Here is a 27,884-nt window from a genome sequence, read left to right as displayed (position 1 = left end):
TGTACGCCAGCCACATCGAAACGGAAGTTGAGGATTGCGTTGGCGTCGGCCATGCTGGCAAGGTCGAATCGTACGTTGGGGATAATGGGTCGTTCAACAATGTGTGAGGCCATTATGGCCATCACAGTACGGCGCTGTCGGTCAGTCCTCGCGAGCCGAAGGATGGCCACGAGTTCTTGTTGCGAGAGCACCATCAAATGAATGTGGATAAAATCCGCATAAATGTCTTATCCGGTTTAGTGTACAGGTACTTTGCAAAATCAAAAATATTGCATATTTCTACACGTCGTGGTCGCGCCGCTTTTGACACAGTCAAGTGTAGGCGTAGTCCCCGGATGACGTGCAAAATCTCTCTATTCTACCGCGATACTAATAAGAAGCCACAACCCATTGCAGCTAAAATGATAGCGTTATGGTTGTTAACTTTTGTCGTCGACTTCGGTGGTCATGTCCACTACTGTTTCTATCACGCGAGGCAATTGCAAACTCATCGTCTACACACAACGTCACAGGTCATAACAAACACATCGACCATTGATCTATATCGTACCGTGATAGCTGACAGCGCAGATCGAACCAGCCGTCGCAACTCCAACGCTTGCTTGTATTTGTCTGCTGCATTGCTCGTCACCTGAACCGGCGACAGTCCTCCCATCGAAGCAGACGCAAGCCGCGCCATCAGCGATTTCCGTCGGGGGGGCGGTGTTATTGCGGTGAACGAGGACGACATGCCCAAGCCCGATACCATCGACGTCTCGAGAGGAATGCTGAGAACCACTGGGTTGGGCCGCATGCGGTTGAGCTTGTACAGATGGGTCATCATTTCGTCCACGACTGCCACGATGGAGCGCGCGGAGGACAAGAGGTCGCATGCAGGACGAGAGAGCACCGGCGCTACCTTCACTTGCGGGACTGAAGTGACCTTGACGTCGGGGTCTGGTGGATGAACGGCTCCTGCTGCTAGCACCTTGGCCACGCCTTGTGCTGTCGGCTAGCAACCACGCAACACGAATGAGAAGTCCATGATATGCGGATGGGTATGTATGTGGTTGCTGCACCCGTGTTTCCTTGATGTATTGCTCATAGCAGTAGTAGAACTGGCCGCCAATCAACGACAGCGGCATGGCCGTGTAGCACGACCCAAACACCATCGTGAGCATGTCAAAGAGGCAACCGGCGGGCGTTTTCGGCGTCAAGTCGCCGTACCCGACCCCCGTGAGCCTAGAACAGTCAGTTGGTCCTTGTCGTCGTCGCATTTCCGACGTACGTGACGGCAGACATCCACGTCGTGCGCCACATGTCTTTGAGTTTGACCAGACCCTCGACGTGGAGTTGGATGTGTTTGCCATATGGAAACTGCGCAGCAATGGCCGCCGTCATAAGATCAGTGTGAAAGTACATGCACGGCACCCCCGCTTTGCAGGACGTTCCGCGCTCGACTTCAAAAAAGATGGCCCCCGCGGACGCACACGCGAGAAATAGGAAAAACAGCTATCATACCCTCCATAAACAAACCAAACCAAACCAACCGCGAATTGTGTACCGGAATCGCTAGGCGCTCATACGTGAGGGCGGCCGTGCGCGCCAAGACGGCGCTGCCTTGGAAATACTACAAACACATATATACAATCAGTAGTGCGCTGGACCAAGACTCGTGTCTGTTGGCGTACCCATCCAAGCTTGAGAATGCGAATGGTCTTCATGATGGGCAACACTGACAACAGGGTCGGAAATACTGGAGAGCTCACGTAGACGGGGCGGCGGCCCGCGGCCAGTCCGGTCATCGTCTAGGCGTAGAATAATCATTAGAATGCTCCACCCATAAGAGTGTAATGTCGATGGTGGCGTGTACTTGAGCGTAGAACGGAATGATGGCCAAGATATCGATCCACGTGCTGGACGACCGTAGAAACCGGCGGCGGTGGTTGGACACGTAGAACCGCAGGCTAAGCTCAAGTGTAAATGCCACTGCCAGGTACACTTCGATGTAGATCCACTGGCGCGTCAAGTCGATAACAGGCACGTGGTCCCGTTTGCATTCGCGCAAGTTGCACACTTTCGACGGCTGGGCAAAGCTTGTGGCGCACTCCATCGTGGATTCGTTGCCGCCGTAGTTGAGTCCCATACCAAAGCATGACTGTAGTTGTTTGGCTGGGTCAGTGTCTTCATCGCAGTAAAACGTTACTTTGGCCGGGGGTTCTATTGTGGTGGCAGCAGCCACATAGCAACCTGGGCTGGCCTCAACCGACGACGACGCGGCCGAATTGCAGTATGCTTCCATGACCATGTGACACAGATGACTTGTGGGACCAAACGCTTGCAATTCAGGCACCGACTCGGCGTAAAAGACTACCACACTGAGCAAGACCGACGACAGGTAGAACCGATTCGCCCATGATCCGTAGCTCGTGGACCGGAGGCTGAACCGCAGTCGCCGTCGGAATGACAGGTTTGGGTCCAGGAGATTGATAGGTGTGTCGGCGCGCTGCAGCTGCCCCACTCGTTTCCTGGCCCTACCAACCGCCAAGTCATCAAGAGAAACACAAGCACAGCATGTTGCGTACTTGGTGAGAATGTCCCCGGCGAAGAGGAGCAGCGACGACCCGCGGCGAGGCATGCCGGGGGGGTGCGCAACAAACGAGGCTCGGGGCATGGAAAAGTCAAAGTCCGGCGGCAAAAGCGGAAACAGAACCGACAAAAGCGTTTGAAACGTTTGAATCGCGTGGCTCCCCGCGGCGTGTAGCTCCATAAACGCTTGGTTAAGTGTGTTGTCGTCCATGAAGAGGCGGTCGTTGGGCTACATGGGATGCCACAGCCCAGTGATGTTGAGGCGACCAAGAGTCAAAGAGAAAGCACACGTACAATGGTGATGTAAGCGTCGACGAGTCGTGCCAGGCGCGCGATGGCGCCGATGGTGCGGTGCATGTGCAAATTGGCATGATTCGACTGCGGATGCAGCGGCTGGATGGAGATGGCCTTGAGCGCTGCGTGCAGCTCCAGCGTGCTTCGAGTGGTTCGCGACACGTTCTCAAACCGCCGCCACGTGAGCTCGTACTTGATGCCAATGATCGCAAACGGCATGGCCAGGTATAACGCGCCAAAGATCATGGCGACGGTGGCGACGACGACGGCCAGTGGGTTGGTCACGTCAGGCACTTGGTCGCCGTACCCGACCGTCGCAACGCTACCATGGAATCGATGCAGAAGTGCAAACTCACGGATTAACTTACGTGACCATGATATAGTAGCTCGTGTTGATGATGTCCGTGAATGTACACTTGGTGTCATCGTAGCATGGTTGGGCGTAATACAGTACCGTGGCCAGCATCATGACGATCGTGACGAGGAAGAACAGCTACATACGACGATGACATATGAGATTGGGGATGAGTATAACCATGGGATTGTCATACTGTGATTTGGAGCGGATGGACACACTCGAGCAACGTGGCTTGCAGCACGCGAATGCCACTGACGTTCTACACATCAATGCTCAGCAACAGCATCCAGGGAAGGACGGAGACGTCGTACGCGGAGCATGTATGTGACCCGCACAATGCGAAACAGTCGCAGGAGTTGGAGGTACTTCTCCACGGACGAAATCAACGCCTGGTTCCAGTGCAGTAGGTACGTCATCACGACCATCCCCACGAGGTGCAGCAGGCCCAACACGTCGATCCACGTCACCAACTGGGCCCAAAACTACGTTCAACATAGTTAACCAACCCCTTTGGTGTCATCAGGCTACCTTTCGCTGTCGCTTGGCTACGACCCACCGAACGGCAAAGTCGAGGCCGAACACGGCTGTGAAGACCACGTCCAAGTAAAAGTAGGTCGTTGTGGAAGGCAGGAGGGGATACCGCGGGTCACTGCCGCCGTGGGCAGGTCCGTCCATGGTCTCCATCATCATGGGGACGAAATTCACAACAATTGCGAACAGCAACCCGTAGTGACGAACGCGTCCGAGCATGGTGGCGTGGGGGTACTTGATGAGCTGCCGCACCCGCCGCCGCCACGTATTCGGCGGCGGGGCTTTATGGTGACTATGAAACTTGCGCTGTACGGTTATGGGAGTCAACATGGCATTGCTGCTTTCTTCCAAGGTATTGACCAGATCTGCTATCGACGTCGAGCACCGGCGCATTTCCGCCGCCGTCGGACCGTGATGCCGATGCACGTGCGCTTCAGTGGACTTGCGCCGAAGTTCCTTCAACATGGGCGGTGGCGGCGCCACCAGGCGCAGCACTTCGACCTTCGTCATCGCTGGCAAGCGAAATGCTTCGAAGGGCGGTTTCACTGGCGTAACCGACCATAACACTCGTGACATGAACGCGCAGGATATTTTGATTTTGATTCATGTCGTCGATTCGCACAAAAGGAAACTGTATGCGTATCATACCGGTATGGATGGAGTGGCGTTGGTTTACAGCTCGGACTCGGGTGTAGATATCGATCGTACTGTAGGGTAAGGATGTACAGTAAGTAGGTGGGTACAGTGGTCGTATATCACCGCTGCCACACTAACCATGTACGAAGTACTTGTTAGACAGTGAGTACGACAACATTTCGCTCCGTGCCTGTTCATTGAAGTTACGTTAAGCTTACATATGGGACATCCTCGGGTTGCGACACGACAACAAGGCCGTTCAATGGCAAACCATATTTTTATAATAAGGAGATTTCGCAATCGTCGGTTATTTGTTCGCGTTCAGCTCGCGCAACGACAACGGCAGCGGCAACGACAGATATTTTATGATTTCGCAACAGCATATTTCCATCAAAATATACGAATAAAATATCCGGATAAAGGATCAGCATGGGCACACGTCCAAATGAACGAACAGCACTGGTGGTGTCAGTCGTGCGGAGGCTACTGTACTTAAAACAAAGTCACGTCAACGGTACAGTAACGTCGACTGTTGTTACTGCCGTGGAAGCTGTTACAACGTCCTGTTATCCCGGACGTTCGATTTCGCCTGGACACGTTGCGCAACAGCTCTCTGTCCGTCGAACGAGCCCTGTGATGAACCGCCTGTAGCTGCACCTAGCTTCTGCACCAGTTTGTATAACACGCTAACGTGAACCACTAGACAATGCTCTTTACCGGTAGTCCATATTGACTTTGTAATGCACGATACAACATGCTAGTACATAGTAGTCGACAGAGCGCGAACAAAAAACACGCAATAGCGTGGCATAGCTGTCCGTAGTACATAGAAACTCCCTCAGCAAGTCTAACCCAACTTCGCCTACCGCGAGCACTCATTCGACTCGAACCACCTAGCTTCTCATTTGTTGTAAAGAGGGAACGCTGACGTCGCCGGTATCCGATCATTGGCGGTGCTGCTCCGCTTACCAGGCGTTGTGGCCACGCCAAGCCGAGACCGTTGTCATGCTGTAGAGGCCTTGTGTATTCTGCTGCGCCGCCTCACATACCCGACCATTTCTTCGTCTTGGTGTCGTGCTCGACACTCATTTTTGTGATTGTCGAGCATGTCACCAAGCGCTTTGAAAGTTTATACATGTTGATGCATTGCTAGAGTTTTTTGAACGACAGACTATCGTTCAGCCAGCCATTTTGCAGACATATGCATCAATTGTAGACAGGTTTTGTCGTTCCGGAATTTGATCATAGAGGTTTTTTCGCCGGAGCGGAAAGAGAACGATATCGTTCATTGCGAAATCTCCTTAATGTCGTGAATGTATTAATAAGTCAGTACAGTAACACAACCTCGCGAAGCTCCAAGCAGCGTGATGGTGTTTGTCTTGCGCTGTCGCCCGTGGTTGGGCGTCTGATGGCGCCACCAAACTAAGGATTCCCAGTGTTCGACCTTCAGATGTCCTACATAGGAGCGGTTGATTAAGCTTACTTATTCTAGCTGTTCGAAGGAGGACAGTGGGTCATCATAGCCGCTGCTGTCTCGACCTCGTTAGACTTGGGCTCGGATTGCATGTCACGAGCACTCGTGGCTGCTACATACACTGGAATTCGTCCAAACCATCGGGGAATGTACAGTACGTAGCGACACAACTGCTAAATAAATTCACAACTCTTTTACGTAAATACATGTAACACGGCGGCGGCGTTCATCGCATCATCATCATCATGAACACGTCAAATTGCTCCAATTCGTGATGGGCGGCATGCTGGTGTGGGGTCGACTCGTCCATGGATTTATCGCTTTCGACGTCTTCGAACACAGCGTATCGTTTAAAGGTCGCACCGGCGCCAGCCACAGCGCACGTGAGGATGGCGATGTTGGAAATTGTGGCAGGACTGCGGAGCCACTTCTTGGATAACTTGACTAGTCGTGCTGTCTTCATGGATTAACTGGAAATGGCAATCCGACAGTGTGTTTGTGCATGTCTAGGCGCATTGCGTGTCTGCGCCCTTTGGGTGGATGGATGGATACATTAGTCGAGTCGTTGCATGTGCACAAAAATCCGACGATGTCGAATTAACCGGATAAACTCAAAACTTCAATGTCGATTTATCCGGATGGCATCACTAGAAAATGAGACATTTTCCATGACGTTTTCGTCTTGGTCTACTTGTGAGAGTCGATGTCAATAAGGTTGTAGAGGTAAAGGGGCAGGTCAAACGCGTGAGAAAAGAAGGAAGTGGGCCACGAAACTGCACATCTCGACAAGGCCAAAGAGCAGCATAACGTTACCGGTATTGGCGAGGTTACTATGTCAGGATTGCTACGGTAGTCGTTGACCCCCATATAGCATTAGAAATATACAGCGTCGTTCCTCGATCTCTTTGGAGGCGTACTACCGGTACATGTACTAGTAGTTAGTACATATGTACCGTCTTAATTTACATGTGCGTGTGAGTTCTATTGCTATTGCACCGCACACACTTCGCTCTTGGTTTGGTCAGCGTGGGTGGCCTTGTCCAGGCCGTTGACATCACACACAAACTCGACGTCAAAGATCGCTGTGACAGGTCGGTGGTCGGAAGTCTTCACGTCCATGTGGCTCTCGTACGCCAATAGCGCAATGGCAGCCTAACATCATATCGTCACAACGCATTCCAGCATGCTGCACCTACTACATACCGGTGTCGCAGCGGACATATACAAAATGCGGTCAGTCCACGATGGAATCCGCTGCTTGGCCGACGTGTCGTAGTCGTCGCACCCTGATACCAAACAAATGTCACCAAAAACGTTGCCACGTAAAAGATACAGGGAGCGTGCCACGTCATCACCTTTGTCAAATTTGTACGTCGGTTTGAAGTTGAGTGGTCCTTCCCGAAACCGCTAGGCGACGAAACAGCGTGATGACGATGTGGCTACTAAACGACTGCCAACATACCTGAAACACACGCCCAGCTGCCATCTCCTTGCGCAGCTGGTCGTTGACCACGAGCACCTGCGACACCGTCCATTAAATGTGTGAGGACGACCAGAATCCATCACATGTAAGGACGTTACATCATGGAAGTTGCGCGCCAACAAGTCGTCAATCATCTTTCGGGTGCCGTCGATGCGATAATTCAAGTCGCCACTCCAAAACACGCGGTCAAACGTTGATGCGATCGGTCCTTTCCGGTGTTCGCTATGGAAACAAACACTTGAGAATTCAGTGGGGGGAAGGGGTATGGGGGGGCGATTTACTCGGAGGGCGCCACCAGCTGCAGCTCGGAGTTGACTTTGTGGAAGTTGGCATTGCGACGAATCAGCGCCTGCTGCGACTGATGGGCTTCAAAATGACATCCCACAAACGCAAACGACGTACGACCCAACATAAACCCAATCCCCACGCCCCCTACAAGACCAGAACAACGCCGTTTGATAACGTCGCCATACATCCTTGATAACGTCGTCACAGGTCCTTGATTACGTCATACCCTTGTTGCCCAACTGGTTGCCCAGACCCGTGGCAATCGCATCCGAGTGCAATTCCGACACCAACGGCAAGATGCTCGTGTGCACAAACACCACGTTGTGCATCGCCGTCAACGCATGACTGCGCAGCTTGACATACGTCGCGCCCAGGGTATCCTTGAGCTGATCCTCCCATTCCTTCTTCGACTGAAACAGCACCGATTTGGCAATGCTACAAAGGAACTTTGACATTGTATATATAATATATATATAGATCCCGCAGTGCATGCGGTAAGGATCGTACGATTGCACGCATTCTTCGGTCCCAATCGCGTAAATGTGACACGACCCTGGCCTCAAAAGCAAAGTCAAATCCGCAGGGGGTTTCTGCGCCTGGAGGTTCCACGTCATGACCAACACCCGCACTTGACCACGACTCGTCACAATTTGCGTGGTATGGTTGGTCACATCTACATCACCAGGATCGTCATCATCTTCCACCATGGAATGCAAGTCGTCATCCGTCCTACCCAATTGAGTCTGTAGTGTCATGGAGGCGGGCCACGAGCGGGACTTCTTGTCTTCGTCGCCGTCCGTGTGCTTGGTGCTTGGTGTCAAGTCGCTGCTTGGACTGTGCCCTGGCTTCCCTTTGGCCTCGGACGCGTTGTGTTGACCACTTGGTCGAATTGACGATACATCATGCCGCCAGGGTTGCACTTCCGCCAAGCACTTCCGAATGTGATGCCCACGGTACACGGCTTGGATGTCGGTAGCCGCTCTCTCTACCGACCCGATTGAACTCAACAGACACGATGTACGCAAGTACAGTACCTTCGCGCGCCACCTCGACCTCGGCCTCGTGCCGCACCGTGGCGTCGACCTTCTCGCGCTGCCGCATCGCTTCCATACGCCCTTCGTGGCCTCGAAATGTCGCCTGAATTCTAATCAAGCCATGAGACAACCCACATTCGTTGGCTATGCATGCGCACTGCGTGGCCCGGCGAGTTTGCTCTTCGTGTGGTGGTGCACTAAAAATGTTCCAGTCAGTGTAGTAAAGCAATGAACCGACCCGTCCATGCTTCAGGTCGAGCCATACCATGGGGTTAACTTTAAAGCGCTGGTCTGGCGCGCCGACAACAGGGGTGGTAGCGTGTGGTGTGCCGTTTCCAGCCGCGCTTGGGACCGCGCAGAAGTCGGTTGGCCGAGAGCGGCTGGTGACAGGACGTCGAGGGAAGGGCCACCGTGCCTTGCACTTTGACGTTCGGCCGCTTCTGGAATCGACTCCTGGCGACATAGGCGCCTCGTTGACTTGGGCGACACGAGTTGCTCAGTCGAACTGAGCTGGAGCACTGGAACAACGAGTGACGAGGTCGTAAGGTGGTCTAATCGGGGGCCACGACGGTGTTTGGTTCGAGCTTGGTGGCCTCGCACGTGTGCTTGGATCTTCACAGCCGCATGGCTTTTCCTTTCGTGCTTTCGTTTCCGCGCCGCTGCTTTCCGCTCGTCCTTCTTCTTTCGATGGGCGGTGTCGTCGTCGTCGTCGTCGTGATGGTCCTGCAAGATGCCCTGAGCACTGAGTTGTGAACTACGACAAGACGAGATACGACATACTGCATCGCTAGAGATCATGGGGAGCGCTTTGGGAACTTGGGCTGCCACCACGTCATCGGCCATACTCGAGTTCGTGGCTCCAACGCGCGAGCCGTTTCAAAACTCGTCAACCGGCATTTGGTTTCAAACTTAGTATCTCAAAAACGTACTGGTACAAATCAGTCCATGTACTCAGCTTTCTTAACTTATTGCTCGGGTATCTTGACCGTAAACATGTTCCAGTGGCAACTGTATTGCTGTCGCCCTTTGCAATGACAAACAAGAATAACCCTCCAGTGCAAAATATTGGTTAATTAACAAGGGATAAGACCATCACACGCCAGCAGCAACAGCCACCACCGTAGCCCGCAGCCGAGCCATGGTTGCGTCGACGGAGCTGGTTACGTCCGCAAGTGATAGCTTCGCGCACACACCACTTGTTTGGAGTATGTTTGCCAAACGGGGTTGACCATTCGCCACTGCAAAGTGAACCCCTCGCTGGGCGAGCTTCATGTGGAGCATCTCCAATCCCCCCAACGTCGTCGCATCCATGTCGTGGATGTAGGTTGCGTCTAGAACCACGGCAGTCGCCACGTCATGATGGAGGGAGAGAATCCTTTGCATCGCATAGTCGGTGTTTCCAAAGTACAACGACCCTTGCACCCGAACGACCACGATGTCGGCGTCGACAATCGCATCGGCATTCTCGCGAGTGTTTACATACGCCCCAGACGAACGAGATCGACCCAACGCGTACACGAGCGGTCGCTTTGTCTGGATCATCAATGCTACCAGCGAGCAAAGAATGGACACCCCCAGGCCAGGCAGGATACCCATGCCAATGGTGGCCGCAAAGGACGCCAGCCAGACGAAGAATTCGTCTCGTTTCGAGTGGAACAGCCACGTGGCTTCGTGAATTTCAACGAGGTAGAACCCCGCAACGATGATCACGGCGGCCAAGCTCGCTTTGGGCAAAAAGTACAACGCATCCATGCCCACCATGAGCATCAAAACGACCAAAAGAGAAGTCACTGTCGACGCCAGCTGCGTGCGAGCCACTTGCATGTTGACAGCCGTGCGGGACATACCTCCCGTGGGCGGCATTACTTGAAAGAACGCACCCAATGCACTGGCCATACCGAGCCCAATCAACTCTTGGCTAGAATTGACGTCCGAGTGAACTCGAAGGGCCAACCGCTTGGTCATGGCGATACTTGTCATGTATACAATCAATGCCATGGACAAAGCGTGCACGGTCAACGTGGTAAAGTCCACGGACTGGATGATGCCAGTGGCGTAGCCATACCACGGCAACACTGGCGCAGGTACGCCCCGAGGGACATGGCCGATGACTTTGACCTCTGATTCCCCTAGAAATTGGCCCACGACAATTCCAATCAAACACACGACCAACGGCCCCAAGTCGCAGCACGTTCGGAGGAGAAACAAGAGCACATTGCGTCGTTTGTTCGAGCAGATCGGTGGTTTAGCGGGGGCTTGTTCGTCCAACGATACAAAGTCGTCGTCATTCAGGGAAAAACCCCACGCTGGCAATTGGGCAGGGGCATCTGGCTCTTCGGTGAGAGAGACTAACGATTCCCCGGCTCGTGTGCACTTGATATTTCTCGTGGACTCGAACAAGTGCGAGACTTTGGGGGCTGGGATCCAATGCTGCTTGGCGTACTTCATCACTGAAAGCACAACGATCGAGACGGCCCCCACGACCACCGAGTTGGTGTTGCAGTCGCGGATCTGGCGACACAGGTTCACCACCGTTTCAAGTGGATACGATGTCGACGGCAGGGTCAGCTGGAACCACGACCCGAGCTGGGAGATCATGATGAGCACGCCGCCTCCAGAGAGGAACCCGCCCATGACTGGCCGCGAGAAGAAGTCGGCAATCACGCCCAGCTGCAGACACCCCAGCGTCAAGTTGATCAGACCAATGTAAAACGACAAAAAGATCCCCACGGCCACCCGTTCTTGGTCCGTCTTGATGTTTTGCAGCGCCGCGCCGACCATGAGACTGACTTCGGCCCCGTTGGCCACCGAGAGCACGCGGGACGAGCCAAAGAGCGCGTACAGTACCGGCGTCAAGGCGGCAGTGTACAAGCCGTACTGCGGAGGGACATGCATGATGTTGGCGAGAGAGATCTCTTGCGGCACGATCATCATGGCCACGGTGACCCCGGCAATGAGGTCGAGCTTCAGGTCACGGCGAAGATTGTAGTGAGGAATCCAGTTCAGGTGCGCCAGCCACGGTTGTGCCCACTTGATTTTGGGGTCATCATGTGGCTTGTACAGCAGCGTCGCGCGTTCGTCTGGCGCTGTGTTCGTCGACGTCGTCATTGCGTTGGAGGTTTCAAGCCTCAATGGTATTGGCATCCTACATCACGTGTGAATATCCAACCAACGACAACGATACTGTGGATTGGGACAAATCAGCCAATAAGTACCCAGTTTTCTACAGACGTGGTGGGCCCGCGTGATTGGATGAATCCAACCAATCAAACGAACGACATATGGATCGCGACCTTTCGAGGGGCAACAATAATGAAACGGAAGGAGTTACGTATGCAATATGTATATTATATTCAAATTATCATGCAAGTCGATTGATAGCGTGAAATGCCCTAAAACGCAACGCCTGGGACTTCCAGCGCACGCAGACGAGCGATGGTGTGGTCGATGGACTCGGTCACTTCGGGCACCGACAGCTTGTCGGTGAGGCCGCTGACTTTAATCACATGCGCCAAGTGGGGTTGGGCGTTGGCAAACGCGAGCTTAATCGGGCTCAGCTTGAGCAGAATCGTGTCCATAATTTGCAATGTAGTCGCGTCCATATCGTGGATGTACGTGGCGTCGATAACGATGGCGCGGACCTTGTCTTGGAGCACCACTTGGGCCAAAATCACTTGCATCGCATACTCGCTGTTGCCAAAGTACAGCGACCCTTCCACGCGCATGACAATCGTGTCGAGCTCAGTGGTTGCGTCGGGGTTCTCTTGCGCATTCACGTACAAATCTCCCGATCGACCTAGCGCATACACAAGAGGTCGTTTGGTCTTGATCATGAGCGCCACAAGCGAGCACACAATCGACGCGCCAAGCCCAGCTAGAATTCCTAGCCCAATGGTCGCCAAGAAGGACGCCAGCCACACGTAGAATTCGTCGCGCTTGGAGCGATACAGCCACTTGGCTTCGTCCATCTCAATCAGCCAGAAGCCAGCCACGATGATAATTGCGGCCAAGCTGGCTTTGGGCAAAAAGTAAAGTGAATCCGTACCGACCATCAAGACCAGGATGACCAGCGTCACGGTGATCACGGACGCCAGTTGCGTACGGGCGCTCTGCATGTTAACTGCCGTGCGGGACATGCCTCCTGTGGGGGGCATCACCTGAAAGAACGAGCCAATGGCACTGGCCATGCCGAGCCCAATGAATTCGTTCGTCGGGCTCACTTCGTACCCGTCGCGAAGTGCCAATCGTTTGGCCATAGCAATGCTCGTCATGTACACTATCAACGCAATCGATAGCGCGTTGACCGTCACGTCGGAGAAGTCGACCGACTTGATAATATCGCCAGTGTATCCATACCAAGGAAACTTGGGCGACGGGAACCCTTTGGGTACGTGTCCTGTCACTTTGATTTGCTTTTCCCCTACCGCTCGCCCGACCACAATCCCAAACAAGCAAATGACCAACGGTCCCAGGTCGCATATCGTGCGGAGGACAAAAAACAGCACTTGGCGCGACTTGTGTTTGACCGTCGAGTTGGACTTTATCATAGGAGGCACCGGTTCCAACGACGCGTACTCTTGGTCGTCCAACGAGAAACCCCAAGTCGGGTGTTGTGCCCCTTCGGTGGGGGTTTGAACTAACGCGGCGTTCATGTCGTTCTGGTTGGACATGGCGGTGACATCCACCACAAGGGGTTCGTCAAACAATTGCGTTAGGCTTGGGTTGGGAATCCAATGCTGCTTGGCGTACTTCATCACTGAAAGCACAACGATCGAGACGGCCCCCACGACCACCGAGTTGGTGTTGCAGTCGCGGATCTGGCGACACAGGTTCACCACCGTTTCAAGTGGATACGATGTCGACGGCAGGGTCAGCTGGAACCACGACCCGAGCTGGGAGATCATGATGAGCACGCCGCCTCCAGAGAGGAACCCGCCCATGACTGGCCGCGAGAAGAAGTCGGCAATCACGCCCAGCTGCAGACACCCCAGCGTCAAGTTGATCAGACCAATGTAAAACGACAAAAAGATCCCCACGGCCACCCGTTCTTGGTCCGTCTTGATGTTTTGCAGCGCCGCGCCGACCATGAGACTGACTTCGGCCCCGTTGGCCACCGAGAGCACGCGGGACGAGCCAAAGAGCGCGTACAGTACCGGCGTCAAGGCGGCAGTGTACAAGCCGTACTGCGGAGGGACATGCATGATGTTGGCGAGAGAGATCTCTTGCGGCACGATCATCATGGCCACGGTGATGCCAGCAATGAAGTCAAACTTGAAATCACGACGAAAGTTGTATTGCGGAAGCCATGCCAAGTGCGCCACCCACGACCGTGATGGCTTGGAAAAGAGGTGCATGGACAACGAGGTCAAGTGCAAAGTGACTTGCTGGCCGTCGACAACAAGGCGAGTAGACACGATCAAGCGTTGAATCGGCTGCGCTGTCAACGATGTCGAACTTTAGGCTCGTGATGCAAAATGCTCTTCGAGTTTGATTGGCTCGTCCACTGACCTTCGAGTCTTGCCGTTTCGAGTTTCGAAGGTTTGTGACCAGTTAACGGCATGAGATGGTCGAACCAGCTTCATGGTCAAGAAAGATTCGACTGATTTATTATAATAAATACTGCTATGTTATTCGCATGAAGAGTGCACGCTATTTTGAATCGACGACGCCACAGCGAGCATAACTACGCGTCCTTTCGGTTAAGACACTCCTAACGTTAGTATGATAATGCAAGTAGGAAAGGACTACTACTCGCCAAATAAATTCGTCACACAAGCGCGAACTCGAGTTATGTTGATGGTGTTCCGGAGATCGTCCAAGTCGTCAGGAATCGTAACGCTGCCATGGCCAACCAATGCTGGAGGCAGATCCACACCGGTGAAGACGACGTGCAGCGGGAACTGAATATTCACAGACACTGCGTCGGGTAGAGGACAGCTGTCACCGAACTCGCGCTCGATCCCTGGGTGCGTTACCATGTTGCCAATACGCCAAAATGTGCTGCCCCATGGAACGTGTGATTGGTTATCAGTCGATTTTGAAATTCAGAAAGTGGTAGTTACGCTGAGAGGCAGTTGCTTATAGTTATCTGTTAATTTGGGTGAATTTTCACTGCATCTGAAAATCAAAAAAGATATATGGGACGATCTTTGTTACAACATGGTCAAGGGCGGCAATGCCAAGCGCCGGGTCTTTCGGAACTCTTTCGACCCGGGCGGTGCATGCCTCGCCCCCCTCCGCTCCATCAGCACCCCCATGTGGTCGCCGCGGCTGCCCCAGGTCATGTCCGTCATCAAACTTATGAGATTTCAGACGTCCCAATCGTCATTGCCCAGGAGAAGCTCGAAACCATCGCCAAAGCACCTGTGGCAACTGCGCCCACAAGTCGACGGCGACGGGGGGGATGTGGAAGCGTCATGGGGGCCGGTTGTGGTGTGTCCTAGCGTTTCGCTCCCGGGCTTCAAGCGCTGGCTCGACGCAAAAGAAGGACTATTGCGTCGATGGACCTTTGAGTGGCTCTGACAACGGTCGTATCCTAGTCTACATCTTCACGACTTTCACCCATGGTGTAGCAGCCAATAAAGTATGCGCTCTCATCCCTAGAGAAGGTTGCATCGGTAAGCTTACAAGTACGACAGCCTCTCGTGCCTTCGCGTGAAGCTCCTCCGGTGGATGGGTCCGACCACGTCCATACAAGTGGCCATCGGCATCAAGATTTTTGCGGGCAGCCCGCGTCGCTTGGCTATCCTGCACCCGAAACCCCGAAACCCCGGAACACAGCTAGCCAGGGATCGAGCGCGAGTTCGGAGACAGTTGTCCTCAACCAGACGCATTATCTGCGAGTATTGAGTTCACACTGCACCTCGTCTACACTGGTGTGGATCTGCCACCGACATTGGTTGGCCATGGCAGCGCTATGATTCCTGTCGACTTGGCGTTCTCCGGAACACCATCAACAGAATTCGAGTTCGCGCTGGGTGATGAATTTTGGAGCATACTACAATTGTAGGTTCGGCCATTAACATTAATCGTGATTGCTATTGTGGTACTAGTATTTATAAATGATTAACGTTACGGCATTGCACTCGTGCATAATTCCTGCTTCTGTGGTTATACGGTACCGATAATGGAGATCAAGGTGTGCTTTGTTCCGTTCGGGCAATTAGTCTCGATTTTTACTCTGACGATGGCTTCTCCGATAACCACTGAAGTCCAATGAGTTGAGGAATTTTGCTTTACAGTTAGTTATTCACGCATACTCTATTCAAACAACGCCAACTACAGCAACGGATCATCGTCTCCTTCGTTGGTTGCTCGCATGATGAGAATGGTATCGTCAATCGACGACGCCACATCCGCCACAAATAATACGTGGCACACCCCACTCGCGTTTAAACTTCGCGCCAGTTTCGGCTGCGCATTCGCGAGGCACAGTCCAATGGTGTCACGGGACAAAGCTCGAGCAAATCGTTCGATCATTTGCATGGTCGTCGCATCCATATCCTGCACATACGCCACGTCCACGACGACTCCACTAAGCACGACATGGTGTATCTGTTGGTAGGTCGTGGTAGCACGCTGCAGCAACTCCATGGCATTGTTGCAGTTGCCAAAATACAGCGAGCCTTCGATACGTAGTACCAGAATGTCGACCATGATGGAGGCAGAGGTGGCACATAACATAACGCTACTAGGGCCAGCAGCACTTGCCATGGGCACATACTGGACTGTGTGGGTTGGCCCTGGAGCGTTGACGCGGGCCAACGTGGACACTTCTGGCTGCTTGGTTTGGACCATCACTGCGACCAACGAACAGACGATAGACGCCACGAGTCCAGGTAAAATCCCCAACCCGACCGTCAGCAAACATGAGGCCAGCCACACGTAGTACTCATCTCGCTTGGCTCGGTACAGCCACTTAGCTTCGTCCGTTTCGATGAGCCAGAACCCCGCCACGATGATGTTTGCTGCGAGGCACGCTTTGGGGAGGTAGTAGAGTACTTCGGTGCCCACCAAGAGCACGAACACGACCAGCGCCACCGTGACGATGGACGACATCTGGGTCCGCGCGTTTTGCATGTTGACAGCAGTGCGGGACATGCCGCCTGTGGGTGGCATCACTTGAAAGAACGCTCCCAGGGCACTGGCTACGCCGAGCCCCACTAGTTCTTGGTTCGGGTGGACCGTGTAATGGTCTCTCACTGCCAGACGCTTGGCAATGGCTATACTTGTCATGTACACGACCAACGCAATCGATGACGCCTGGATGCTGACGTCGGCGAACCGCACGGACGTGATCACGCCGTCCGTGTAGCCGTACCATGGCAGACGCGGTGCCGGAAAGCCGGTGGGGATATGGCCCAGAACATCTACCCGATGTTCGCCCACGATGCAACCGACGACGATTCCCACCGTACAGATGACCAAGGGGCCAAGGTCGCAGATCGTACGAAGAAGGAAGAAGCCGAGGGTGCGCCACCATTGGTTCCGCGCCACGGACTGGGCTCGCAATGCTGTTGTGAGTACATCTAGCGTGGCATACTCATGATCGTGCAGCGAGAAACCCCATGTGGGGTGATTGCCGTCGTCATCGTCGCCCTTTGGCGTGTGGATGTTGAAGTCTTTGACATGATCATCTGATGGTGTCGTCGATTTCTTCTTCGCATCAAAGAGGTCAGCTAGAGCTACGTAGGGAATCCAATGACGTTTGGCTTGCTTCATGGCGGCATTGAGTGCAATGGCCATGCTCCCCACCCCAAAGGAAGTCCAATTGATGCGGGAGAAATGCGCACCAATGTCGTAGAGGGTCTGTAAGGGGTAGGTGGACGGGGGAAGGGGGAGTTGGAGCAAGGGACCCAGTTGAGAGATCATGATGAGGACGCCACCAGCGGACAAGAACCCCCCCATGACTGGCCGGGAAAAGAAGTCGGCAATAACGCCCAGCTTAAAGTACCCCAAAGCCAAGTTGATCATGCCAACGTAAAACGACAAGAAGATACCCACGGCCACGCGCTCGTCGACGCTCGGGATGTGTTGCAACGCTGCCCCGACCATCAAGCTCACTTCGGACCCATTTGCCACCGACAAGACGCGAGACGATCCCAATAGCGCGTATAACAGTGGCGTTAGAATCGCAGTGTAGATGCCATACTGCGCTGGAACGTGCATGATACTAGCGAGGGAGATCTCTTGCGGTACGATTGCCAACGCCACCGTGATGCCGGCGATGAGGTCGAATTTGAAGTCGCGAGGAAAGTCGTATTGGGTCAGCCATGACAGATGATGACTGAGCCTTTCTGGTAGGCACCGCTCAGCCTTCATGATGTTGGGCAGTGCCAAGTTTCAAAACGTTGAAATAACGTGGCCTAGCCAATCGACTTGGCGTTACCAGGCAAGCGCGACCTTTCGCATTGATGTGAAACTGGCACCCCACGTTTGGTAGAAAGTCCGCACACAAATATCGGTGCAAATTATGTACTAACGTTAACGGTATAATAGCAGGCACGCCTATCATTACCAAGCCAATCCCCATGCTAGTATTGTAGCTAACGTTAACGTTTACAACTAGTAAGTCTGCATAGAGTACTGTAGTCATCAAGTTTACTACTTCGATTTAATAATATTTTTTATCGTGTAAAATGCGTGTCAATTGATTATATTAATCGTAATGTTTTTATCCAATGAAATGCGCCATCCAGTCGAAGTATTGTTTTATACTGTTGCTCTTACAAATAGTAAGTATAAATTAAATCCATGTATTTAATGCCTGGGCCGCCGCCAGGACTTGTGGCTGGCTGACGTTTTCGTTTCCCAGTCGTCAGCAATATGAGCAAGTGGGTGCCGTACAAGCCTTTGAAGCTTGATGCGTACCTGTCGCCGGAGTTGCGCGACAAGCTCCGCAAGCTTTTGGTCTTCAACGTCCAAACGGGCTTGGATCAGGACAATCAGTCTCCCTCGGCGTCGCAGAACTTCCGCTACCCGTCACCCGCCAGTGTGGAGGCGAAGGCCCATATCCCGAACACGACCAAGAAGAACCTTTACAGCACGCAGTACTACACGCGCGATGCCCGCCGCCACGCCAAGTTCAACGAAGTGAACGTCGGCTTCCATCCGTCTCTCGGGGTCAAGCCGCTCGCCCAGTTGCCTGCGGACACGCCTTTGGGCAGTCCCGGGAACAAGAACCCTGCCGTGTTGATTTACGATCCTACCGGCACCCGTTCCGCCATGTCGACTACGCACGCCGCGCGCGATGCTTTGATCGAAGCAACTGCGGACCTCGAATCCTCTCAATGCGTCAAGTTTGAATGGGAAGGCTCGGAGGACGCGATCATTGCCGAATACGAACTCAACGGCACCCCTCCGGTTCCCGGTCGCCCGTTTCCTTGGGACATGCCCGCGCAATCCCGCATTGAACGCTGGTAAACCAAGGATAACATCATGCAAGAGTGAATTTGATCTTGGCTGCATTTCCACCGCAACTGTCACCGAAAACGCGACACAATCGCATAATAAATAGCTCAAACTCTACAACTAATGCTCGCTGTGCGACCGCCTGCTCCCGACATGTTGACTCGATCGCTGGGACAACTGGCTGAAGAACAAGAGGTCGTCGTCGTCGTCTTCGTTGTAGTTGGTTTGGCTCTGGGACGGATGCTTCTGCGACACATGGACGAGCTTGTCCGTAAGGTTCGTCGGGACTTCCTTCTCCACATGAGGAAGTCCTCGTGCAAAGGCGATGCGCGCCACCATTTGCGATTCCTTGGCTGCGTACTCTTGCTGCATCTGCGTTTCTGCAAGCGTTGCTTCCTCCACGGTGGCAAAGGTAACGTAGCAGAAACCCGTCGCCTGGGTATCGCGGGGGTCTCGGTGGATGTCCAAAGCGGTCACTTGCCCATACTTGGCGAAGAAGTCCTGCGCCTTCTTCTCCGCCAAGAGCCATGCTGGCACATGTCCGACGTACACGCGGCGGCTCGTCATGTAGTCCAACATGAATTGGATGGGTGTTGCCAGTTCTTCGACACCGTCGGCATTTGATTGGTTCGCTCGACAGAATGAGCATTTGATTGGTGGAGACAAAGATATTTATAGACAAGAAACGTTGATTGGATAAAATTCATGAGAAGATCGGCAAGTATGGGAGTGAGGGACTTGCGTATTGTTGCCCGTGTCATCATGTCAGCGGCCCCGCTTGCGCTGCCGCGTGTGGAAGTCCTCAGCAAGACCAACATGAGCCTGACAGTCTCCATGTCACCGGCATCGACAAAGATGCAGTTGGTACGTGTGAATCCTCGTTTTTATCCATGCTGACCCTTGCGAGGGTAGGCGTACAGCGAGTATGGGTATGTGTACTACTCGTGGACCGAAGTCGATGTCGTCTCGTCGCCGTGCACGATCAAAGGTTTGCAGCCGAACACTTGCTACGTGGCCAAGGCACGGCATTGGAATGACGAGTCGAACGGATGGTCGGAGTACGGTCCCATCAGTCAGTACATGCGCACGTTCTCGGAGGAAGAAGAAACCAAGCGCAGCAGCACGTACTACGAGCATGTATGTACACGGATGATCCCTGGCTTTGTCTCTGACAACGACAGTAGGCGTTGAAACTGGAGAAGGAACAGCGACAGGAAATGCAGCATCAGATCGAAAAACTGCAACGCATGCTGACGGACCCAGGGTCGAAGAAACGGCAACCGACGCCACAGGAGAACCTCATGGAGAGTCGCATGGACGTGGAAGCCACGATCACCAAGCTCAAGTCGGAGATCAAGGTCCAAGCGCTGTCGATGGAGTCGTTGGAGAAGATGCGACGGATGGACGAGCAAGTGATCACGGATCTCTTGGCCGAACAAGAGAAGCTCCGCCAACTGCAGACGCAGCAAGCCCCCCACGAGCAGCAAGAGATTGAGCGCCTCAAGGCCATGTTGGACGCGAACGAAGCGAAACTCAAGGTACGATGATGCTGGAGATGCATGTCAAAAGTTCCTACTTTGTTTATTTATGCAGAAGCACCAAGACCAAATCTCGACCAAGCAAGGCCAGATCCAAGCGTTCGAGGCGTCGTTGGCGTCCAAGCAGACGGAGATTGCGCGGCGGGAGGGCGAAGTCGAGCGGCTGATGGACGACTGCCGCCGCATGATGCAGGAACACGCTGACGTGGCGCACTGCAAGCAGCTCGAGCTCGAAGACGCGCTCCTGGACGCCAAGCAGTCGCTTGAGAAGCAGCTCGAGAACAACAACCTCATGCATGACGAGATGCAGCGCCTGCGGCACGAGAACGCCGCGCTGAAGCAATCGATTGAAGAATTCGACTCGAAAATTGCCCCAAAACTGGTGCATTTGGAAGAAGAAAATGCCGAATTGAAGCTGCGGTTGGGGCGGACGTAAATAATAACCAGTACCAGCCATGCTATTGTGTTTATCACGGCACTGAAATGACACTGTACAATAACATTTATTGTACTATTAATAGTACGAATTTCCAAACCAATCGAACCTCGACGCCGATTGGCTAATCCAATTTTGAGTGGATTGGATTGGCTCTTACAGTAAGGACAAGTACGTGTATTCAACCAATCAGAGCTCCGGCGTGATTCAATCCTATTGATTCGACAAAACACACAATATTAATAGTAAGTTACTACTACTGTATGTAGTATGGGATACAAATAAGCTGGGCCAAACTTGTGGGCCAAATTATGCTGGCTCCAATCAAAAAAGTATTTTCTCGTGAACAGTTCGATTTTATTATGTGGCGGTTACACTGAAACGACGCTTTGGACGACGACGGACCCTCATGCGACGGGAATGTCCAAGCTGAAACCCCGAGCCCAACGCACCCAGTCGGTGCCGGACGTGCTATCGTCGCCGTTGCCTCTGTACAAACTCCCGGCGGAAGCCAAAGTGGCGAAAACTGGATGTCCGCTACGCCTCCAAGAGCTGCCTGTGGTGCGGCATCTCTTGAACAGCCCAACATCCCCCGAGCCAATCCTAGTGCCCACCTCACCTCCCACATCGACAGCTGTTGCCCCCCCAATTCCCCTTCCTGTTGACGATAGCGACGACGATGAAGACGAGACCACGCAACGCACGACGGTGTACAGCTATTACGACCCTGCCTTGACACATTCGGAAGCAGCGTCGACGCTCCAATTCGATTCGGTCTTTGAAAGCGGCAACTTGCTGCGCGCCGACCGCGTGCGACGCATCGACCACCCCATACAGCACGACGACGATGCCTGTACGCCCTTCATTGCCTAGGTTGGAGTGGCGATTGATGTGATTCTGTAGACCACGAGTATGACCTGTACATCCACCCGGACATCAACAACAGCGCGTATCGCCAGTGGTTTTATTTCTCCGTCACCAACGGTCTGCCAGGCACGTCCTACCGCTTCGCCATCGTCAACTTGGCCAAATCCGCCGCGCTGTTCAAAGTCGGCTTGCAGCCCGTCGTGTACTCGGAGCTGGATGCAGCCGACAACAACGTTGGTCTGTGCTACTATGTTGCTTTCCTATGTCAACCACGACATTGGCATCATGATGAAGACGTCATTAGGTTGGAGGCACCGCGGCCACAGCATCTCGTACGAGGCTTCGACACGCCACGAAGGCGCCAACACATTGTCCTTTACGTACACGTTTGACAGACCAGGCGACCGCGTGTACTTTGCCTGCATACAGCCGTACACGTATACTGGTACTGTATATATATATATATATTGGTGATTTTGAAGAATTTTATATTTTACGGTGGTGACAGACTTGCAAGAGTACTTGGACGCGCTTGGGAACGACCCTGAAAGATCGGTCGTGTGTCGACGAACAGAGCTGTGCTTGACACTGGCAGGCAACTCGTGCGACTTGCTGACCATCACCGCCCCTGGCAAGGAAGGCAAATCTGTCGATGGAAGGCGGGGTACTTTAGATATTCTATCCTCGTCGTTGGAGGTGGATTACTATAATAACCATGGTTTATAGTGGTGGTCATATCGGCACGAGTGCATCCTGGCGAAGCCAACAGCAGCTTCATGATGAAGGTATGTAGTGTACACGCTATTTTGCATTGGTTTCACAGCCATGGTCAGGGCATGATGGACTACTTGACGTCCAACGCGTGCGGCGCCGTGGTGCTGCGCAACAACTTTATCTTCAAGATCGCCCCCATGCTAAATCCCGACGGCGTGATCAACGGCAACACCCGCGTCAACCTTGCTGGTACGATGCATCCTGTATATATATATATCATTAGTACAATAGGATGGGACCTCAATCGAAAGTGGGCGTATCCGGTGGAGAAGCTGTTTCCGACCATCTTTCACCTCAAGCGACTGATCACCAACTACCAGCGCCCCCAGCCCCCCCACGGCGCCCCCCGCGTGGCCATCTACTGTGACCTGCACGGACACAGCATCCAGCGCAACATTTTCACCTATGGCTGCCACAAGGCCCCCTCTCGCAAAGTGAAGCCCCCAGGCCCGAAACTCATCGCGTCGGACGACTCACGGGTGTTCCCCATGCTTGTGGTACGCAGCTAGAGCAAATATTTATCCAGTTCCATCGATCAATTCGCATTATACAGGCCAAGCAGTCGGATATGTTTTCGTTCGCCCATTGCAACTTTAAGGTCCAGCCGTCGAAGCGCAACACGGCGCGGGTGGTGGTGCACCAGGAGCTGGGTGTGATCAACTCGTACACGCTGGAGGCGTCCTTCTGCGGCCCCGATTTTGGCGGAAGGAAGGACACGCAGTTCTCGATCGCCGACCTCGAAGCCATGGGCGTGCATTGGTGTCGCACGCTGCTCGTGTACTTTGACCTGACAGGAGAAGTGGCCGCCGCGGAGCAAGACGCAGTGGCGACATCCAACATCCCCCGAGAGCCGCAGCCCCACGACTGCAGCACCGACAACCTCCACGCGTTTACTGACCACGCCGCCACACCAGCTTCGTTGACCTCCACCACACTTCCCACAACCGAAGAGCAGCAGCATGTGACTCCACACGAGGCGAATGTCGACGAACGGCTGCTGTGGAACGTCAATCTCTTAAGCGCGTGTGAGTCTGAGGTAGAGTATTTGCAATCAAAGTGTACTCATGCTGACATGGTGGAGTCTAGTTGTGTGGATTGACCGAGATGGCGCTCAAGGAAGGAGGCCTTTTCGAAGAAGTGGACATGTGTTGCAACGATTGCGACTCGGACGTGTCGGAAGCCGCGGACGACGCCATTGCGCCAAACCACGAAGTGTACGCGGCGCGTCCAAAGAAAACAACGAAAAAGGTCAAAAAGACCAAAAAAGGCAAAAAAGCTGCTGGCAAAAAGATGAAAAAACCCAAAAAAAAGAATCGGAAAGACGACACGTATCGCGGGGCCGAGGTGGTGCTCAAGTTGTCCAAGTCTAGCGCCGGGGCCATCGTTGGTGCGTCAAGATCTACCCCGCTGTGCTATCTTGTCTGCATGACTTAACGTCACCTCCTTTTGAGTAGTGCCAGACTCGACGCCACTGGCGGGCCTTCTCGTCGGTCGACCGCGCTCTTCCCTGGACCTGAGCATCGACTTGCCATCGAATGTGTACATGCACCTGAAGCAGCGGCCGTCGAGCAGCAGCAGTGTGCTTAGTGTCAGTCCGACGTTCGCGTTAGCCTCGGACTTGGCCGATCCTGTCGATGCCAGCAGGGGGTTGGTTCGGCCAACGTCCGGGTAGACATGCAAGAATGATGTACAGCCTCTAACTTATTGTAACGATTGCGATTGCTTTCTTGAAATCTGACACAGACTTGTTAGTAGTATTTTGCAGTTACTATTTAGTGACATTGAAGGCAGTGTTCAGACTCCTACGATGCTAGCTGTCAATGGGCAGCTAGCTATATGTATCACCTCGATGCCATGAAGACAAACACAAGCGCTCGACCACAGAAAAACATGTACATTAAAATAGGGAGTGTGCTTAGCGGTGGATGTGGTGGTTTTCCGGGCGTTCGAACATGGGGTCGAACAGTTGAGACTGGTTGATCGGGTTGCGCTTGCCGTTGGCCAACGTGAACCGATGAGCGCGCCAGTGCTCGCCTTCGCCGGGTTGATACGTGAAGAAGTCTTGACGGCGGTCCTTGTCGAAGTGCACATCGGGGTGTTGGGTGGAGTACCGCATCATGGTGAACGACGCGCCGGTGAGCGCGACCGTCATGATGGCGATGATGGGGTACGTCGACGGGTCCGTGAGCCACGTCTTGGTGAAGTTGTACGTTGCGCGGGCCGCCATGTTTGTTGTGAAGGACGTATCAAGGGAAGAATTCTAGAATGAGGCTTGCCTGTCGTGCGGCGGCAGCTTGCGCTGCATGTCTTTTTCGTGTGCGTGTCTACTTGGATTGATTTTACAATTAGTTTGGTGTCGCTTGACGTATCCGGACAATTCCGCCCTGGCAATAAAATTAAATCACATACAAAAGCGTTGTTTGGAAGCGAATGACGTTTATTATAATACGACACGAATGTCAAATGTCGAACTTCAACGTGTTCAGACACGCAACGACGACGAAAGAGACAAGCAACACGAAGACTTCAGGCTGGGAACCCAACCCAGTCAATGCTACAGTACTACCTCATTCTAGAATTCTTCGCTTGATACATCCATCGCAACAAACATGGCGGCCCGCGCAACGTACAACTTCACCAAGACGTGGCTCACGGACCCGTCGACGTACCCCATCATCGCCATCATGACAGTCGCGCTCACCGGCGCGTCGTTCACCATGATGCGGTACTCCACCCAACACCCCGATGTGCACTTCGACAAGGACCGCCGTCAAGACTTCTTCACGTATCAACCCGGCGAAGGCGAGCACTGGCGCGCTCATCGGTTCACGTTGGCCAACGGCAAGCGCAACCCGATCAACCAGTCTCAACTGTTCGACCCCATGTTCGAACGCCCGGAAAACCACCACATCCACCGCTAAGCACTAGCCCCGCTTCTATTTTACTGTTAACGTTAATACATGTTGTGACTTTCACTAACATACTACTATCCCCACTTCAGTAAGTACTTACCTATGAAAATGTCTGTGAAATCTGATAAAAATATACTAACTTAGTATGGTGCATTTCAACTAAAGACTACAAAAAAATGCCTTGTCTTTCGACAGCTATTCCAACTTTGTATTGATATTTTTTAGGAAAATAAGCCGTAATAACGATAGAACTGGTCAAGACCAACAGAAGTTACGGTTCAAAATTTCGATTGGTGAAAAATTGATCGAGAAATAGAATTTAAACCAACCAGCCTTTTTGTATGGAAATATATCGAGCCAGGCACATATTGGCCGAAAAGGTGCATCAAGTATATCTTGGTCTTTGTATACAGCACTTATCCGTATGAACGTTTCCATTGTATCCGGATTATTCAGGATGTTTAACCTATTTAACAGATAAAAACGTAAGTAATAATAATTTAACGTCAACATTAGGTGGGTTTAACTGAAAGAACCGAGGCGTTAAAACTAAAACGCCTCCTCCTGGGGATGGCCGATCTGTAGTCTTTAGATGAAATGCACCATATCCAAGCGGTAAAAACTACTACGTATTCAGGATTGTGCATTGGTCTAAATCCATCACAACATTCACATTTCATTGGATGAAATGTTTTGATTATACATGGGTATTTCTGTCCAATTAGAGGTAACTAGGTAAAGCCATTAACGTTGCCAACACTATTTCTTGCTCATCCTTGACCAGGGGTCAATAATATCACACTATTTAAAAACATATTTAAATAGAGTTAACTGGCATCTCGGTGGCGTCCACAGTCGTCGATCCAATTGTCAATGGGTGCCGCTTCCAGCCACGGTGCGCCTGCGGCGAAGGCCGTTGTCACAAGCACACGAAAAGTGGTCCAAACGAGTATCAAGCGGGAAGACTTGAGTACGTAGAGCACGGACGGTCGCCGATATACTCAGCGGTGAGCTCACGTGTGCATTTAGTGAAAAAGCGCCACCTCCGCGTCGTAGCTACGCGTGGCGTGCTCGAAATGGACAACCGCGTTCTCCATGAAGCAGAGCGCTTTGAGGATACGGTGGAGAATGTTGAGTACTTGGAAGTACGTCCTCACCTTCTCGTGCATTACCGACTATACTCATGTTTGAATCCTATTCTACAGACGGATATGACGGCGTTCCACGCCACGGCCGCGGGTCGGCGAGCCACCAACGACGGACCCATGCGCATGCCTACGGATAAAACCCACGCGGCCAACAGTATGACCCTCGTGGACGACATCCCCGGACGTTTCACAGACCGGCAATTCCGCGAATTGCTGCGCTTGCATCGCGAGAGCCCGGTGCAATGGCCGGTCCCGCGGCTGGCCATGCATTTCGGCGCCGACGTGACCACAATTCACAACATCGTGAACCATTGTTGTCCGCCAAAGATCACACCGCCGTCGACCACCGTGAGCCATCCCATTGGAACGTGGTGGGAAGTTGGAACTAGCAACCCCGCCTTGTCGACATAACAAACAGTTGGGTTTCTCGTGAATCTAGTACGCTCGTACGATGACGAGGAAGTCTTATCTCCGTCACAATGAAATTAGATTCACACGCAACATAAACGTTATGGCGCTAGCACGTGTAAATTGTCACTTTGTCACCATAAAACTGGTGTACAGTACTTACACAAAATCAGTCGACTAGTCTTATCACAACAATCTCGTCGTTCGCCCAACAATTCCGTCGACATGGGTCGCTGTCACAAGTGCGTCACGTATAATCAAGTCTTGTGAGTATGGATGTTTCCTGTCCCAATCGAGTCTCAGGTCAAGTCATGTGAGTTTTGCTGACGATGGTAAATCATACCTGGTCGAAATATTACTAGTATAGGGTAGCTCGCCATTCAAGAGCACGCAGCGCATAAGTACAACGACTCTGCAACAAGGGGATGCAATTCAAGCCTGGTGACCACGTTGCTGTTGTACACAGTGTACTTCACGCAACCAGTCGCCCTCAGCGAAACTTTGTCGACTTGTGGCGTTGCATGGATTTCAGCCTTCGCTATAAGACAATACAGCTCCAAATCAACGTGATCGGTCTGGTCTTACTTCTGCTGATTCTGCACGAAATCTGATGTGGCGTAGCTATACTGTATCCTACTCAGTAGATAGAATGTACAGTACCATGATTTGCTGCAGAAGCGAGGGTAAGTGACCTCCTACGTGTTGTGGCGATGACCAGGGGTAGG

At 52.8% G+C, this 27,884-nt stretch overlaps 14 protein-coding genes across 20 annotated transcripts; 6 read left to right on the top strand and 8 right to left on the bottom strand.

The window, feature by feature from the left end:
• Positions 1-390: 390 nt before the first annotated feature.
• On the bottom strand, positions 391-4,289 carry H257_00954 (hypothetical protein). 3 transcript variants are annotated; one of them, XM_009823904.1, is made up of 13 exons: positions 3,749-4,289; positions 3,532-3,702; positions 3,414-3,479; positions 3,231-3,355; positions 2,863-3,184; positions 2,565-2,797; positions 1,853-2,513; positions 1,671-1,787; positions 1,544-1,609; positions 1,268-1,491; positions 1,059-1,221; positions 551-991; positions 391-494 (listed from the first exon to the last, which is right to left on the bottom strand). In XM_009823904.1, exons 1-13 carry the CDS (start codon positions 4,259-4,261, stop codon positions 420-422), a joined length of 3,177 nt encoding a protein of 1,058 aa, XP_009822206.1. In that variant the 5' UTR covers positions 4,262-4,289; the 3' UTR covers positions 391-419. The 3 variants fall into 3 exon arrangements, with proteins under 3 accessions (XP_009822206.1, XP_009822205.1, XP_009822207.1); XM_009823903.1 differs by having other exon boundaries at positions 551-1,221; XM_009823905.1 differs by having other exon boundaries at positions 551-1,221; positions 1,268-1,609.
• Positions 4,290-5,824: 1,535 nt separating this feature from the next.
• Positions 5,825-6,437, bottom strand: H257_00953 (hypothetical protein). Its single transcript, XM_009823902.1, has one exon. The coding sequence runs from the start codon at positions 6,322-6,324 to the stop codon at positions 6,088-6,090; it is 237 nt and encodes a 78-aa protein (XP_009822204.1). The 5' UTR covers positions 6,325-6,437; the 3' UTR covers positions 5,825-6,087.
• A 285-nt stretch (positions 6,438-6,722) lies between these two features.
• Positions 6,723-9,552, bottom strand: H257_00952 (hypothetical protein). Of its 4 annotated transcripts, none has more exons than XM_009823901.1 (13): positions 9,447-9,552; positions 8,932-9,401; positions 8,825-8,863; positions 8,667-8,776; positions 8,366-8,617; positions 8,140-8,305; positions 7,859-8,067; positions 7,626-7,776; positions 7,443-7,566; positions 7,324-7,380; positions 7,217-7,268; positions 7,065-7,147; positions 6,723-7,013 (listed from the first exon to the last, which is right to left on the bottom strand). In XM_009823901.1, the coding sequence occupies exons 1-13, from the start codon at positions 9,507-9,509 to the stop codon at positions 6,849-6,851; spliced, it is 1,941 nt and encodes a 646-aa protein (XP_009822203.1). In that variant the 5' UTR covers positions 9,510-9,552; the 3' UTR covers positions 6,723-6,848. The 4 variants fall into 4 exon arrangements, with proteins under 4 accessions (XP_009822203.1, XP_009822202.1, XP_009822200.1 ...); XM_009823900.1 differs by having other exon boundaries at positions 8,932-9,389; XM_009823898.1 differs by having other exon boundaries at positions 8,667-8,863.
• Positions 9,553-9,716: 164 nt separating this feature from the next.
• On the bottom strand, positions 9,717-11,840 carry H257_00951 (hypothetical protein). Its single transcript, XM_009823897.1, has one exon. The coding sequence runs from the start codon at positions 11,808-11,810 to the stop codon at positions 9,759-9,761; it is 2,052 nt and encodes a 683-aa protein (XP_009822199.1). The 5' UTR covers positions 11,811-11,840; the 3' UTR covers positions 9,717-9,758.
• A 149-nt stretch (positions 11,841-11,989) lies between these two features.
• Positions 11,990-14,195, bottom strand: H257_00950 (hypothetical protein). The gene has a single exon (XM_009823896.1). The coding sequence runs from the start codon at positions 14,018-14,020 to the stop codon at positions 12,059-12,061; it is 1,962 nt and encodes a 653-aa protein (XP_009822198.1). The 5' UTR covers positions 14,021-14,195; the 3' UTR covers positions 11,990-12,058.
• A 630-nt stretch (positions 14,196-14,825) lies between these two features.
• Positions 14,826-15,556, top strand: H257_00949 (hypothetical protein; the record flags this gene model as incomplete). Its single annotated transcript, XM_009823895.1, has 1 exon — positions 14,826-15,556. One exon carries the CDS (start codon positions 14,826-14,828, stop codon positions 15,186-15,188), a length of 363 nt encoding a protein of 120 aa, XP_009822197.1. The 3' UTR covers positions 15,189-15,556.
• A 321-nt stretch (positions 15,557-15,877) lies between these two features.
• On the bottom strand, positions 15,878-18,013 carry H257_00948 (hypothetical protein). Its single transcript, XM_009823894.1, has one exon. The coding sequence runs from the start codon at positions 17,985-17,987 to the stop codon at positions 15,945-15,947; it is 2,043 nt and encodes a 680-aa protein (XP_009822196.1). The 5' UTR covers positions 17,988-18,013; the 3' UTR covers positions 15,878-15,944.
• Positions 18,014-18,465: 452 nt separating this feature from the next.
• Positions 18,466-19,678, top strand: H257_00946 (hypothetical protein). Its single transcript, XM_009823892.1, has one exon. It carries the CDS (start codon positions 18,492-18,494, stop codon positions 19,086-19,088), a length of 597 nt encoding a protein of 198 aa, XP_009822194.1. The 5' UTR covers positions 18,466-18,491; the 3' UTR covers positions 19,089-19,678.
• H257_00947 (hypothetical protein) lies at positions 19,197-19,655 on the bottom strand (the record flags this gene model as incomplete). The annotated part of the gene is made up of 1 exon (XM_009823893.1): positions 19,197-19,655. The coding sequence occupies one exon, from the start codon at positions 19,653-19,655 to the stop codon at positions 19,197-19,199; it is 459 nt and encodes a 152-aa protein (XP_009822195.1).
• Positions 19,679-19,795: 117 nt separating the features above from the next.
• On the top strand, positions 19,796-21,149 carry H257_00945 (hypothetical protein). The gene is made up of 4 exons (XM_009823891.1): positions 19,796-19,940; positions 19,989-20,213; positions 20,261-20,614; positions 20,670-21,149. Exons 1-4 carry the CDS (start codon positions 19,800-19,802, stop codon positions 21,048-21,050), a joined length of 1,101 nt encoding a protein of 366 aa, XP_009822193.1. The 5' UTR covers positions 19,796-19,799; the 3' UTR covers positions 21,051-21,149.
• A 255-nt stretch (positions 21,150-21,404) lies between these two features.
• On the top strand, positions 21,405-24,431 carry H257_00944. Of its 2 annotated transcripts, XM_009823890.1 has the most exons (10): positions 21,405-21,903; positions 21,954-22,154; positions 22,222-22,362; positions 22,426-22,581; positions 22,644-22,702; positions 22,751-22,880; positions 22,923-23,188; positions 23,245-23,727; positions 23,778-24,078; positions 24,146-24,431. In XM_009823890.1, exons 1-10 carry the CDS (start codon positions 21,471-21,473, stop codon positions 24,361-24,363), a joined length of 2,388 nt encoding a protein of 795 aa, XP_009822192.1. In that variant the 5' UTR covers positions 21,405-21,470; the 3' UTR covers positions 24,364-24,431. The 2 variants fall into 2 exon arrangements, with proteins under 2 accessions (XP_009822192.1, XP_009822191.1); XM_009823889.1 differs by having other exon boundaries at positions 22,751-23,188.
• Positions 24,432-24,565: 134 nt separating this feature from the next.
• H257_00943 (hypothetical protein) lies at positions 24,566-25,014 on the bottom strand. Its single transcript, XM_009823888.1, has one exon. It carries the CDS (start codon positions 24,916-24,918, stop codon positions 24,607-24,609), a length of 312 nt encoding a protein of 103 aa, XP_009822190.1. The 5' UTR covers positions 24,919-25,014; the 3' UTR covers positions 24,566-24,606.
• Positions 25,015-25,174: 160 nt separating this feature from the next.
• H257_00942 (hypothetical protein) lies at positions 25,175-25,674 on the top strand. The gene has a single exon (XM_009823887.1). It carries the CDS (start codon positions 25,301-25,303, stop codon positions 25,610-25,612), a length of 312 nt encoding a protein of 103 aa, XP_009822189.1. The 5' UTR covers positions 25,175-25,300; the 3' UTR covers positions 25,613-25,674.
• Positions 25,675-26,436: 762 nt separating this feature from the next.
• H257_00941 (hypothetical protein) lies at positions 26,437-27,278 on the top strand. The gene is made up of 3 exons (XM_009823886.1): positions 26,437-26,573; positions 26,633-26,748; positions 26,809-27,278. Exons 1-3 carry the CDS (start codon positions 26,477-26,479, stop codon positions 27,160-27,162), a joined length of 567 nt encoding a protein of 188 aa, XP_009822188.1. The 5' UTR covers positions 26,437-26,476; the 3' UTR covers positions 27,163-27,278.
• The last annotated feature ends 606 nt before the right edge of the window (positions 27,279-27,884 follow it).

The sequence above is a fragment of the Aphanomyces astaci genome (assembly GCF_000520075.1).
Source record: "Aphanomyces astaci strain APO3 unplaced genomic scaffold supercont1.2, whole genome shotgun sequence".
In the NCBI taxonomy this organism is placed as follows: Eukaryota; Oomycota; class Saprolegniomycetes; order Saprolegniales; family Verrucalvaceae; genus Aphanomyces; species Aphanomyces astaci.
This window is presented reverse-complemented; position numbering and strand designations above follow the sequence as displayed.

What these genes read in the sequence shown, in the direction of transcription:
- H257_00950 (XM_009823896.1), bottom strand. Translation starts at nt 14,020, where the DNA reads ATGCACCTCTTTTCCAAGCCATCACGGTCGTGGGTGGCGCACTTGGCA.
- H257_00941 (XM_009823886.1), top strand. Translation starts at nt 26,477, where the DNA reads ATGGGTGCCGCTTCCAGCCACGGTGCGCCTGCGGCGAAGGCCGTTGTC. An exon ending in TATCAAGCGGGAAGACTTGA is followed by an intron (nt 26,574 to 26,632) that starts GTACGTAGAGCA and finishes GTGTGCATTTAG; the next exon opens with TGAAAAAGCGCCACCTCCGC. An exon ending in AGAATGTTGAGTACTTGGAA is followed by an intron (nt 26,749 to 26,808) that starts GTACGTCCTCAC and finishes CCTATTCTACAG; the next exon opens with ACGGATATGACGGCGTTCCA.
- H257_00951 (XM_009823897.1), bottom strand. Translation starts at nt 11,810, where the DNA reads ATGCCAATACCATTGAGGCTTGAAACCTCCAACGCAATGACGACGTCG.
- H257_00952 (XM_009823898.1), bottom strand. Translation starts at nt 9,509, where the DNA reads ATGGCCGATGACGTGGTGGCAGCCCAAGTTCCCAAAGCGCTCCCCATG. An exon ending in GCTTTAAAGTTAACCCCATG is followed by an intron (nt 8,864 to 8,931) that starts GTATGGCTCGAC and finishes GAACATTTTTAG; the next exon opens with TGCACCACCACACGAAGAGC. An exon ending in GACACTACAGACTCAATTGG is followed by an intron (nt 8,306 to 8,365) that starts GTAGGACGGATG and finishes CTGGTGATGTAG; the next exon opens with ATGTGACCAACCATACCACG.
- H257_00946 (XM_009823892.1), top strand. Translation starts at nt 18,492, where the DNA reads ATGAGCAAGTGGGTGCCGTACAAGCCTTTGAAGCTTGATGCGTACCTG.
- H257_00948 (XM_009823894.1), bottom strand. Translation starts at nt 17,987, where the DNA reads ATGAAGGCTGAGCGGTGCCTACCAGAAAGGCTCAGTCATCATCTGTCA.
- H257_00943 (XM_009823888.1), bottom strand. Translation starts at nt 24,918, where the DNA reads ATGGCGGCCCGCGCAACGTACAACTTCACCAAGACGTGGCTCACGGAC.
- H257_00945 (XM_009823891.1), top strand. Translation starts at nt 19,800, where the DNA reads ATGGGAGTGAGGGACTTGCGTATTGTTGCCCGTGTCATCATGTCAGCG. An exon ending in CATCGACAAAGATGCAGTTG is followed by an intron (nt 19,941 to 19,988) that starts GTACGTGTGAAT and finishes TTGCGAGGGTAG; the next exon opens with GCGTACAGCGAGTATGGGTA. An exon ending in GCAGCACGTACTACGAGCAT is followed by an intron (nt 20,214 to 20,260) that starts GTATGTACACGG and finishes CAACGACAGTAG; the next exon opens with GCGTTGAAACTGGAGAAGGA.
- H257_00954 (XM_009823903.1), bottom strand. Translation starts at nt 4,261, where the DNA reads ATGACGAAGGTCGAAGTGCTGCGCCTGGTGGCGCCGCCACCGCCCATG. An exon ending in GGGTCACATACATGCTCCGC is followed by an intron (nt 3,480 to 3,531) that starts GTACGACGTCTC and finishes ATTGATGTGTAG; the next exon opens with AACGTCAGTGGCATTCGCGT. An exon ending in TCCATCCGCTCCAAATCACA is followed by an intron (nt 3,356 to 3,413) that starts GTATGACAATCC and finishes CGTCGTATGTAG; the next exon opens with CTGTTCTTCCTCGTCACGAT.
- H257_00944 (XM_009823889.1), top strand. Translation starts at nt 21,471, where the DNA reads ATGTCCAAGCTGAAACCCCGAGCCCAACGCACCCAGTCGGTGCCGGAC. An exon ending in ACAGCACGACGACGATGCCT is followed by an intron (nt 21,904 to 21,953) that starts GTACGCCCTTCA and finishes GTGATTCTGTAG; the next exon opens with ACCACGAGTATGACCTGTAC. An exon ending in ACAGCCGTACACGTATACTG is followed by an intron (nt 22,363 to 22,425) that starts GTACTGTATATA and finishes CGGTGGTGACAG; the next exon opens with ACTTGCAAGAGTACTTGGAC.
- H257_00953 (XM_009823902.1), bottom strand. Translation starts at nt 6,324, where the DNA reads ATGAAGACAGCACGACTAGTCAAGTTATCCAAGAAGTGGCTCCGCAGT.
- H257_00942 (XM_009823887.1), top strand. Translation starts at nt 25,301, where the DNA reads ATGGCGGCCCGCGCAACGTACAACTTCACCAAGACGTGGCTCACGGAC.